Raw genomic sequence first — 12,614 nt, forward strand, 5'->3', positions numbered from 1 at the left:
ATTCCAACCATGTACATCAACCCCATCAAGTGTATAAACATCCACCTGGCTTCCTATCAGTTATATAAGCTCTAACTCAGCCCTTGTATGTCACCCTACTGGCTTCCTATCAGTTTACTTTGTCTCTCATACAAACGTTGTACATCAACCTCATCTATTGTATAAACAACTCATTCCCTATCTACTGTAACAACAACTCCTGTATATATTCTCTCAGTTTGTTACCCATGTATCACTTGCTTGACAACGACATTAGAACCTATGTCGAAACGTCCCCTCCACAGAATAAAAGAAGTTGTATATCCATAATAATTGTCATTATTCTTCATCAACTCAACTTCTAAAATGCCCATCAAACAAATATTTAAGTTCGCAATAAAAACATCCATTTCAGCCTTAGTAAATTGTATGTCTCATATGTTGTGTGATCAATGATGCATACATTAATATACGAGTTTCAAACAATGAAGCTTTAACATATTACCAGATTGGTTTATAAAGTATCAAGCTTGAACCGTGTACGAGGACTGGTTTATATGTAGTGATAGCTGAAGCAATTACTGTAACTGATCCATACAGTCTCACACCTGTATCCTGTTATAACCATACAGTCTCACACCTGCATCCTGTTACTTTAACTGGTTCATACAGTCTCACACCTGCATCCTGTTACTTTAACTGGTTCATAGAGTCTCACACCTGCATCCTGTACCTTTAACTGGTTCATAGAGTCTCACACCTGCATCCTGTTACTTTAACTGGTTCATAGAGTCTCACACCTGCATCCTGTAACTTTAACTGGTTCATAGAGTCTCACACCTGCATCCTGTAACTTTAACTGGTTCATAGAGTCTCACACCTGCATCCTGTTATTTTAACTGGTTCATAGAGTCTCACACCTGCATCCTGTTACTTTAACTGGTTCATAGTCACACACCTGAGTCTACTTTAACTGGTGCACACCTGCATCCTGTTACTTTAACTGGTGCATAGAGTCACACACCTGAATCCTGTTACTTTAACTGGTGCATAGAGTCACACACCTGAATCCTGTTACTTTAACTGGTGCATAGAGTCTCACACCTGCATCCTGTTACTTTAACTGGTGCATAGAGTCTCACACCTGCATCCTGTTACCTTAACTGGTGCATAGAGTCACACACCTGAATCCTGTTACTTTAACTGGTGCATAGAGTCACACACCTGAATCCTGTTACTTTAACTGGTGCATAGAGTCTCACACCTGCATCCTGTTACTTTAACTGGTGCATAGAGTCTCACACCTGCATCCTGTTACTTTAACTGGTTCATAGAGTCTCACAGAAAGAAGTAGACTCTCCCTGGTTCCGGGCATTCAGGGGGTCAAGAAAGAAGTGATTGTCCCTGGTGTCCGGCATGCAGGGGGTCAAGAAAGAAGTGACTGTCCCTGGTATCCGGCATGCAGGGGGTCAAGAAAGAAGTAGACTCTCCCTGGTTCCGGGCATGCAGGGGGTCAAGAAAGAAGTGACTGTCCCTGGTGTCCGGCATGCAGGGGGTCAAGAAAGAAGTGATTGTCCCTGGTATCCGGCATGCAGGGGGTCAAGAAAGAAGTGACTGTCCCTGGTATCCGGCATGCAGGGGGTCAAGAAAGAAGTAGACTCTCCCTGGTTCCGGGCATCCAGGGGGTCAAGAAAGAAGTGACTGTCCCTGGTGTCCAGCATGCAGGGGGTCAAGAAAGAAGCGACTGTCCCTGGTGTCCGGCATGCAGGGGGTCAAGAAAGAAGTGACTGTCCCTGGTATCCGGCATTCAGGGGGTCAAAAACGGAGATGCTCTGTCTGGCGCTCAGCAGTAAATGGAGTTAGAGAAGGAGTTACCCTGTCCGGTGCTCGGCATTAAAGATACTGCTGTACATTTAGAGCAACGTGTGGTTTGACGCCATCGATTTGAAACCTCACTCAATGACCGCTGTGTTGCAAAGCCGATAAAGCGTCCATTTACACAATCTCGTCTTTGTACCTCAAAGCACTCTTCAAGTTCTCCTCAATCATCATCATTGGCGTCCTTGCTGCACCTTTTATCCCACCCCAGAGCATAACACCACTTCCCCAAACAATCCCCTTCCAATTAGATTTAACTAAATCGTTTTGAGGAAAATGTCGCCACATGGTGCTTCTATGACGTCACATCGACGTCGATACCAGACTGAAGCAAACCTATAGCTCTCTATCTCTTTGGCATTTCGAACTTGTTCCAGAACGATTTGGTGTTTTTTTCTGAATTCTGTACTACTTAAGACTCAGCCTGAGTACATTGAGTGGAAATGATAAGGTCAGGTTGTTTGGCCTTATAAGGTAAACATTGTGGCCATTTTATCAAATATGCCATGCTTCTGGCACATGTTGTGCACTTCGAACAACGACTGCCTGGTAGAGTCTCTTCGATCACTTTAACACATTCTTTGTCTGGTTCAAATTCACTCACAAGATTACCAATGAAAAAATTCATGTGACAAGAACCTTTGCCTCTGAGTATTCATTGAACACGGAAATAAGATTAATACCCTTAATAAGAGTTTGCACACAGAGCAGAAAACAGGGAAAGAGAAACTAGAGCGGCTTTGTCACAGAAGTCTCAAACTGAGTGCGGGTCTTCATCATCTCAAAAGTAAGTACTTCGTTGGGAAATTGTGTACACAGTGTCCGATCAATGCAGTATAAAATAGCTCTTGTATTGTTGATTTGTAACTTAGTCGCAAATACTTTCTGGTTTCACAGTGAAATATTGCTGTGGTTGAATATAACTGTCACTCACCTAGTATACGGCCACATGTTCATGACCTTAGATACAGAGACTGTACTCTGTGCTGTAGACATAGTGAGGGTATATACAGCAGTCAGTGAAACAGTTTAGGCCTCGGGTTGATGTACACGTATCATTATTGTGGATACTGGGTGATCCAGGAATAACACGATACACAGTAGACCGTGAGGCGGTCTGGACCTGATGTACACAGACTGTTTATACCAAGCACTGGTATACTCAGTCAGGCTGTCTAATCCCGGTATTGATATCCTCAATAGAGAATCGGACTGTCTATACCAAGCACTGGTATACTCAGTCAGGCTGTCTAAACCCGGTATTGATATCCTCAATAGAGGTAGACAGACTGTCTATACCAAGCACTGGTATACTCAGTCAGACTGTCTAATCCCGGTATGGATATCCTCAATAGAGAATCGGACTGTCTCTAAAAAGAACTGGTATACTCAGTCAGGCTGTCTAATCCCGGTATTGATATCCTCAATAGAGGTAGACAGACGGTCTATACCAAGCACTGGTATACTCAGTCAGGCTGTCTAAACCCGGTATTGATATCCTCAATAGAGGTAGACAGACTGTCTATACCAAGCACTGGTATACTCAGTCAGGCTGTCTATACCCGGTATTGATATCCTCAATAGAGATAGACAGACGGTCTCTACCAAGCACTGGTATACTCAGTCAGGCTGTCTAAACCCGGTATTTATATCCTCAATAGAGGTAGACAGACGGTCTCTACCAAGCACTGGTATACTCAGTCAGGCTGTCTAAACCCGGTACTGATATCCTCAATAGAGGTAGACAGACTGTCTATACAAAGCACTGGTATACTCAGTCAGGTTGTCTAAACCGGTATTGATATCCTCAACAGAGGTATACAGCAGTCTATACTAAGCACTAGTATACTCAGTCAGGCTGTCTATATCCGGTATTGATATCCTCAATAGAGGTAGACACACGGCCTATACCAAGCACTGGTATACTCATTCAGGCTGTCTATACCCGGTATTGATATCCTCAATAGAGATAGACAGACGGTCTCTACCAAGCACTGGTATACTCAGTCAGGCTGTCTAAACCCGGTATTTATATCCTCAATAGAGGTAGACAGACGGTCTCTACCAAGCACTGGTATACTCAGTCAGGCTGTCTAAACCCGGTACTGATATCCTCAATAGAGGTAGACAGACTGTCTATACAAAGCACTGGTATACTCAGTCAGGTTGTCTAAACCGGTATTGATATCCTCAACAGAGGTATACAGCAGTCTATACCAAGCACTAGTATACTCAGTCAGGCTGTCTATATCCGGTATTGATATCCTCAATAGAGGTAGACACACGGCCTATACCAAGCACTGATATACTCAGTCAGGCTGTCTAAACCCGGTATTGATATCCTCAATAGAGGTACACAGACTGTCTATACCAAGCACTGGTATACTCAGTCAGGCTGTCTAAACCCGGTATTGATATCCTCAATAGAGGTAGACAGACTGTCTATACCAAGCACTGGTATACTCAGTCAGGCTGTCTAAACCCGGTATTGATATCCTCAATAGAGGTAGACAGACTGTCTATACCAAGCACTGGTATGCTCAGTCAGGCTGTCTAATCCCGGTATTGATATCCTCAATAGAGGTAGACAGACGGTCAATACCAAGCACTGGTATACTCAGTCAGGCTGTCTAATCCCGGTATTGATATCCTCAATAGAGGGAAGAAGTCTATACTGGTACGGTCTATACCAAGCACTGGTATACGGTCTCAGTCAGGCTGTCTAAACCCGGTATTTATATCCTCAATAGAGGTAGACAGACGGTCAATACCAAGCACTGGTATACTCAGTCAGGCTGTCTATACCCGGTATTGATATCCTCAATAGAGGTAGACAGACGGTCTATACCAAGCACTGGTATACTCAATCAGGCTGTCTAAACCCGGTATTTATATCCTCAATAGAGGTAGACAGACGGTCAATACCAAGCACTGGTATACTCAGTCAGGCTGTCTATACCCGGTATTGATATCCTCAATAGAGGTAGACAGACGGTCTATACCAAGCACTGGTATACTCAATCAGGCTGTCTAAACCCGGTATTTATATCTTCAATAGAGGTAGACAGACGGTCAATACCAAGCACTGGTATACTCAGTCAGGCTGTCTATACCCGGTATTGATATCCTCAATAGAGGTAGACAGACGGTCTATACCAAGCACTGGTATACTCAATCAGGCTGTCTAATCCCGGTATTGATATCCTCAATAGAGGAAGACACACGGTCTATACCAAGCACTGGTATACTCAGTCAGGCTGTCTAAACCCGGTATTGATATCTTCAATAGAGGTAGACAGACTGTCTATACCAAGCACTGGTATACTCAGTCAGGCTGTCTAAACCCGGTATTGATATCCTCAATAGAGGTAGACAGACGGTCAATACCAAGCACTGGTATACTCAGTCAGGCTGTCTATACCCGGTATTGATATCCTCAATAGAGGTATACAGACGGTCTATACCAAGCACTGGTATACTCAGTCAGGCTGTCTAATCCCGGTATTGATATCCTCAATAGAGGTAGACAGACTGTCTATACCCGGTATTGATATCCTCAATAGAGGTAGACAGACTGTCTATACCAAGCACTGGTACACTCAGTCAGACTGTCTATACCCGGTATTGATATCCTCAATAGAGGTCGACAGACTGTCTATACCAAACACTGGTATACTCAGTCAGACTGTCTATACCCGGTATTGATATCCTCAATACGGAGTCTACTCCTAGCATTGATGTACGCAGAAAGAGCAGACTGTCTATACCCTTTTGATGTTTTCGGTAGACAGTCAGACTGTCTCTACCTAGTATTGATGTACTCAGTTGAAAATGCGACTGTCTATACCCTTTTGATGTTTTCGGTAGACAGTCAGACTGTCTCTACCTAGTATTGATGTACTCAGTTGAAAGTGCGACTGTCTATATTTAGTATTGATGTACTCATGAGACAGTGGGACTGTCAATACATAGTATTGATGAACTCAGTAGACTGTCAGACAGTGTATACCTAGTATTGATGTACTCAGAAGACAGTCAGACTGTCTGTACTTAGCACTGACGAAGTCAGTAGACAGGCAGTCTGTACTTAGTATTGACGAAGTCAGTAGACAGACAGTCTGTACTAAGTATTGATGAAGTCAGTAGACAGACAGTCTGTACTAAGTATTGATGAAGTCAGTAGACAGACAGTCTGTACTTAGTATTGATGAAGTCAGTAGACAGACAGTCTGTACCTAGTATTGATGAAGTCAGTAGACAGACAGTCTGTACTTAGTATTGACGAAGTCAGTAGACAGACAGTCTGTACCTAGTATTGATGAAGTCAGTAGACAGACAGTCTGTACCTAGTATTGATGAAGTCAGTAGACAGGCAGTCTGTACTTAGTGACGAAGTCAGTAGACAGACAGTCTGTACCTAGTATTGATGAAGTCAGTAGACAGGCAGTCTGTACTTAGTATTGATGAAGTCAGTAGACAGTCAGTCTAGACAGTAGACAGACAGTCTGTACTTAGTATTGATGAAGTCAGTAGACAGACAGTCTGTACCTAGTATTGATGAAGTCAGTAGACAGACAGTCTGTACTTAGTATTGATGAAGTCAGTAGACAGACAGTCTGTGCCTAGTATTGATAAAGTCAGTAGACAGACAGTCTGTACTTAGTATTGATGAAGTCAGTAGACAGACAGTATGTACTTAGTATTAATGAAGTCAGTAGACAGACAGTCTGTACTTAGTATTGATGAAGTCAGTAGACAGACAGTCTGTACTTAGTATTGATGAAGTCAGTAGACAGACAGTCTGTACCTAGTATTGATGAAGTCAGTAGACAGTCTGTACTTAGTATTGATGAAGTCAGTAGACAGACAGTCTGTACCTAGTATTGATGAAGTCAGTAGACAGACAGTCTGTACTTAGTATTGACGAAGTCAGTAGACAGACAGTCTGTACTTAGTATTGATGTACTCAATGGAGAGACAAACCTTCTATTGAACCTTTACCTTCTATTGAACAGACATCTATTGAGAGACTGTCCACACCTAGTACGCAGTAGACAGTAAACTAGACGGACACACTACCATATATCACAACCTGTGTCAACACCAGCTGCCCTCTAGCATGTACATAATATTCAACATACCAGGACATATTCTAACATTATATTGATCAGTTTTGTCCGTTCGTTATAAGGAAGTTCAGCTATGCAGTAGGGACTGTGTACCACTACTACAGGGGCGCTACGTCAATCAGGGTCAATGTTCACATTTCAGACATGCAAGGAGGGATATTTATGTTGGTGATTCTGCTCCCTCTACTCTGTCTTCTCGCTGTCTACATACTCCGGGACAGGTTAGTATGACTATATTTTTAAAGGCCTCTGTTTCCTAGAAGAGAGTTCACAACATCCACTGGATAATAATGTCTCATGGATGTGGAGAGAGTTCACAACATCCACTGGATAATAATGTCTTATGGTTTAGTTTTAGTTTTACGCCGCAATAATGTGTCATGGATGTGGAAAGAGTTCACAACATCCACTGGATAATAATGTCTCATGGTTTAGTTTTAGTTTTACGCCGCAATAATATGTCATGGATGTGGAGAGAGTTCATAACATCCACTGGATAATAATGTCTCATGGTTTAGTTTTAGTTTTACGCCGCAATACTTCATCATGGATGTGGAGACACACAGTAGCGTCCTGTAACTAACTACGTCCCTCCCCTTGATCGCCTGTTTCTTTCCGTATATACGAATAGGATTATATTGGTTCTCCGGCTACATAGAAAAGAACAAATTGATAAATGAGTCACTGTACCGTCACTTCACATTTTCACCACAGTTGGAAATCAAAGAATCAACTTAGAAACAACCTATAGCATCTCAACAGCTTGGTGATTTCTTACCTATTGCTGGTCTGATTAGGTCATGAGCAACCTTTGCTGGACGCAAGCGGCAACTCGAGTGTTCATTCTCGGTGATTTGGTCGTTTCGTAGACATGATACGTCATCGAGTGAGTGAGTGTGTGAGTTTAGTTTTACGACGCACTCAGCAATATTCCAGCTACATGGTGACGGTCTGTAAATAATCGAATCTGGACCAGACAATCCACTAAGCCACCTAAAATATGGAATTGTGACAAATGGTGTTCAAGTTCACTTCATTCAGCCAGTATTTTTTCTTCATTAGGGAACAAGAAGAAAGAATTCAGAAAGCCATTTAAAATTTGCAAAATCATGATATAACATCCATTTTTTATAGAGCTTATCTTGTTCACTTTTACTGAAGGATATATTCTTTTCAATAAAGTACCTATCTTGTAAATAATGTCTAAAATGTTGAAAACTAAGAGTTGCTTTTAATACCTTCCATTTATATATGAAGAATTTAGCTAAAAACAATATTAAATCCAATATATCATCAGTATATACATTTGGCCTCATTCCAAACACAGTACGTTGCAGGCCCAATGTCATGTTGTGAACATGTTGACATTTATCATTTAATCATTCTAGAAAACATTTCCAAAAAGCTTGCACATTGTTCGCAATACCAAAACAAGTGGGAGATTGTTTCAACCTCACATTGACAAAAGGTACATAAGTTGCTTTCAGCTAATTTGATCTTAAATAAAAATGAATTAGTTAATAGAATACAATGTATAATCCTGAACTGAAACCATTGAAGTTTAGTATCTCTTGTAGTCTTTAAAGGTTTTTAAAATATTTTTTCCCATTCAAGTTCAGCAAACCTACAATCCTCCCACTCATTCTTGAATTTTAAGTTAACATCAGATGCAATTAAAACACAATAATAACACTTGGCTCCCCTCTCAACAGACATCAGTTTTCGATTAACTGTATTATCATCTAACTGCTCAATAAAAGTAGGTTTCATTATCTTTAACTTAGTTTCATAACTTTTAATGGCCATAATAAGACCAATATAATGGAGAAAATTTATGTCAAGTTCAAAAGTGTTCTGAAATTCCTCGAGAATACGATATGTTCCGTCTAAATTGATAAAATCACGAATCTGACTAACACCTCTTTCAAGCAAAGCAGAACAGAAAATTACCTCTTTACCAATTTTTAAGTATACTTGTTATAATAGATTGGTTCTGTGATGAATTCATCAAATAAACATGGTTGAATCTTATGAGCAAACTTACAATTTGCATTTCAAGCAGAAATACAATCAAGCCAAAATTCATTCTTAATATCTTTGGAGAGTGTACCTGGATAAAAATTACAGCTAGATTTTGTATTTTTGGGGAGGAAGCACAGCACAAACACTTCCATTTGGATTCATAATCAATATCCAACAACTTTCTCATCCAATACCAAGTCCACCCTCTTTAACAGGCTTACAAGCAACCACTCTTTTGATCTTATCAGGTTTACCACTCCAGAGAAATATAAATAGTACTTTGTTTAATTCATGCAGGAAGTTCCCTCTGTGTGTGTGTGTGCGTGCGTGCGTGCGTGCGTGCGTGCGTGCGTGTGTGTGTGTGTGTGTGTGTGTGTGTGTGTTTGGGAGAGCAAGTAAGAGATAATTTAATTTTGAAATTAGTAATGATATTATAATAGCAATTCTACCAAGTGGTGTAATTATTCTTTTCATCCACCTGTTGATAATTAACTGAATCTCAAATAATTTATTTTCAAAATTCTTTCCAGCCATAACATTTACATCTGTTGAAAATATTACACCTAGGAGCTTGAAATATTCTGGATTCCAATGTACGTTCAAACACTTCATAATGTCCCCTCCAAATAAAAACAATGGTAATATTTTATTAATAAATTACCAGGAGACAGAATCAAATGCCTTTTCAAAATCTATTAAAATTAACATTCCAGGAATATCATTAGATTCTGTGTAATTCATCAAATCACACATTAATCTTATATTATCACCAATATATCTCTTAGACATGAATCCTGTTTGATCAGGGCTGATCAATTTTGGGAGAACGCGCTTTAACCTCAACAACAGATGAAAGAAGTTTATTGGCAGTATTGAGAAGTGAAATAGGTCTCCAGTTTTTCAACAAAAAAAAACGACTTTCATTATTATAAGTGGTTCTGGGGCGGTGGGGTAGCCTAGTGGTTCAGCCGTTCGCTCGTCACGCCGAAGACCCGGATTTGAGTCCCCACATGGGCACAATGTGTGAAGCGCATATCTGGTGTCCCCCACCGTGATATTGCTGGAATATTGTTAAAAGCGGCGTAAAACTAAACACTCGCTCACTCACTCTCTAACTCACTCACTCATAGAAGTGGTTCATCCAAGCATCTTACAATTACTAACGATTATTAGTACTTCAAAGTCTAACTGCCTCCCAAAGAAATGTAATGAAATTGTCATTGTTTCAGGTTGTGTAGCTGTATGCGGGATATCTTGCGCGTGGTACAAACCAGAGCTTCATTGATGTACATAAATATGAAAAAGAAGTCCAAATCTGAGTACTGTGAACAGAACTTTATCAATAAGCGTTCTGTATATACACAGTCGGGAACTGGCCAGTTCTCTTTAATGGGCGAGCACGTGTACGTTGAGATCATAGATCATCCTATCTACACAGAAGCTTATGATAGACCGGCTTGCACTCCGCCTAGCACTCTGCCTCCGAGTCTGTCTGCCTCGAATATGTATCTTACGTCACTTGCATCAGATATAACCATTGACCAGATGCAGTGGAGTGCAGATGAAGGCAGCGGTGAAGACTCAGGTCAATGCGGCCGAGAAGCTCAAGGTGAAATAACTAAAGAAGATCAAGGTCGTGTCAGCAAAGGTCAGGGTCATGCCTGTAAAGAAGGTCAAGATCATATCAGTAAAGAAGGTCAAGGTCAGGGCAATTTCAGGGAAGAGAGAAGGGGATGCATCCTTGGTGATGAAGTACTCCGGGTAAAAGACCAGGGGCAGCTCACTGAAAGCCTGAACTCTACATTATCCACAGGCCAATATGTGTCGCATGATGCCATTCTTAGATATAATAAGGGTATAGTGACGTCGTTGGGTGTAGGAAAAGGTGGACAAAATGTTGTTCAGCTACACGACACGCCCCCAGGACGGTTCCGGGACGGAGGATCTCCGGACTCGACTCTTGGAGACAAGGGTCAACATAAGGAAGGAGATTTACTGAATGATAGGATTACGTCTGAATGTTCAACCAAGCAAAGTACAAGTGATGTTGGTAATTGTGAGACGGTGAAATCGTGTTCCCAAATGTCTTCTCCTTGTACAGAATCCGATACCCTGCAGTATTTATGTCCAAACTGTGGACATCGGCCGATATTTCATCAACACGGTCGTGTGACACATAGATGAGTTTCGGTTGCTGACGTTACTTAACGTCGAAACGTCGCTTTGCTATTCACTAAGGACATGCCTGGCGCCCGGACGTTTACATCGGTACATGTATCCCTAAAGTCACAAACATGTACTACTTGACTGTGTCATCCTATGGAACACTTTACCATGTTTTACGGCCTATTCTTCAAATGCAAACATTTATTTGTTTGTGTTTTTTAAGAAATAAAATAGTGTGAAAAGTCTGTAAAAAAATAATATCATTAGAAGGATTAATAAGTGAAAGTTCAAGTGGCAATATTCTCGAACGGTGCGGTAGGAGAGATTACAGTATTATAACCTTATTTTCCAGCGGGAATGATAAGAAGGGTAAGTTCCACTTGTTTCAAAGTAAATGTAAGCCCAACACATTTTAATCGTAGTATATACGTTTTAAATGGAGGCTTAAATTGATGTAACACGTCATAATTTAATTTGGAAACCAGAAACTGTCCCTACTTTTCCTTGCTCAATATCCACCCCAGGACAACTTCCGGTGGTTAAGGGATGTTATAAAGGCATGTTCTCATTTCGCCTATATCCCAATTCGCCTACAGTCTTAAAACAACATTTCATGGTCTGTTGACTGTTGATTAAGCAATGGTAAACTAGTGGCACCCCTATGATCTAAAAGTGGACTCTTCTAGTTGAAGTAGTTGAAGGACAAAAAGACATGTTTTAAAGAATTTATTTCTGTTATTTGTCTGTTATTTATTTACTCTGTTATTTGTCTGTTATTTATTTACTCTGTTATTTGTCCATTTTTCGACCACAATAATATTGACATCATATACTCATGCCAATAATGGTTGTCACCCCCTTCATTTTTTTTAATTGGAGAGGGGGTGTGGGGTGGGTGTGTGAGGTGTGTGGGGGTTGGGGTGGGAGGGGGATGACAACCATTATTGGCATGAGTATATAACATCATATAACATCATATCACATATGCTTAATGAACTTTACTTGTGCGGATGTCCATTCTCACTTCTCCACGAACACGTTTTCTCAGTCTGAACTTCTTAGTGGATGCACCAATCCTCTTTACTCAACTACATATCCTTGTAACAACTGAGTATTTTACAGTGATAAATTAACTACATACCATCACTGCTTTTACAATTTAGCTTGAGCATTAATCCCTTTCTTTTTATTTTAACTGAACTGAACTGAACTTTATTTCAGACAGCGGCATATGAGGTTACATATATACTCATGCCAATATTTGTTGAATTCCAGATATAACTAAGTCCAATTTCGTCAAAAAAATATTTAATATTATTATCCATTTATGCTTACTTTTTCCAAAAAGTGTGTCGTTAAAAAGTAATTTAGACATGAGTAAGGATAATTTGGAAGATTTACCTAATTGACCAGTGAGTCAGGTTCATTATAAGAGTAGGG

The 12,614-nt window shown here is 40.5% G+C and overlaps 1 protein-coding gene across 1 annotated transcript; it reads left to right on the forward strand.

Annotated features, from left to right (window-relative positions):
- Positions 1-2,586: 2,586 nt before the first annotated feature.
- On the forward strand, positions 2,587-11,825 carry LOC124255103. The gene is made up of 3 exons (XM_046688945.1): positions 2,587-2,644; positions 7,129-7,207; positions 10,238-11,825. The coding sequence occupies exons 2-3, from the start codon at positions 7,131-7,133 to the stop codon at positions 11,190-11,192; spliced, it is 1,032 nt and encodes a 343-aa protein (XP_046544901.1). The 5' UTR covers positions 2,587-2,644; positions 7,129-7,130; the 3' UTR covers positions 11,193-11,825.
- The last annotated feature ends 789 nt before the right edge of the window (positions 11,826-12,614 follow it).

Source organism: Haliotis rubra, unplaced genomic scaffold (assembly GCF_003918875.1).
Source record: "Haliotis rubra isolate DU_JTF1 unplaced genomic scaffold, ASM391887v1 Scf592, whole genome shotgun sequence".
NCBI classification, from domain to species: domain Eukaryota; kingdom Metazoa; phylum Mollusca; class Gastropoda; order Lepetellida; family Haliotidae; genus Haliotis; species Haliotis rubra.

Excerpts from the sequence above, each read along its gene's own strand:
- LOC124255103 (XM_046688945.1), top strand. The coding sequence starts at position 7,131 with ATGCAAGGAGGGATATTTATGTTGGTGATTCTGCTCCCTCTACTCTGT. Across the intron at positions 7,208-10,237 it reads GTCTACATACTCCGGGACAG|GTTGTGTAGCTGTATGCGGG; the intron begins GTTAGTATGACT and ends TCATTGTTTCAG.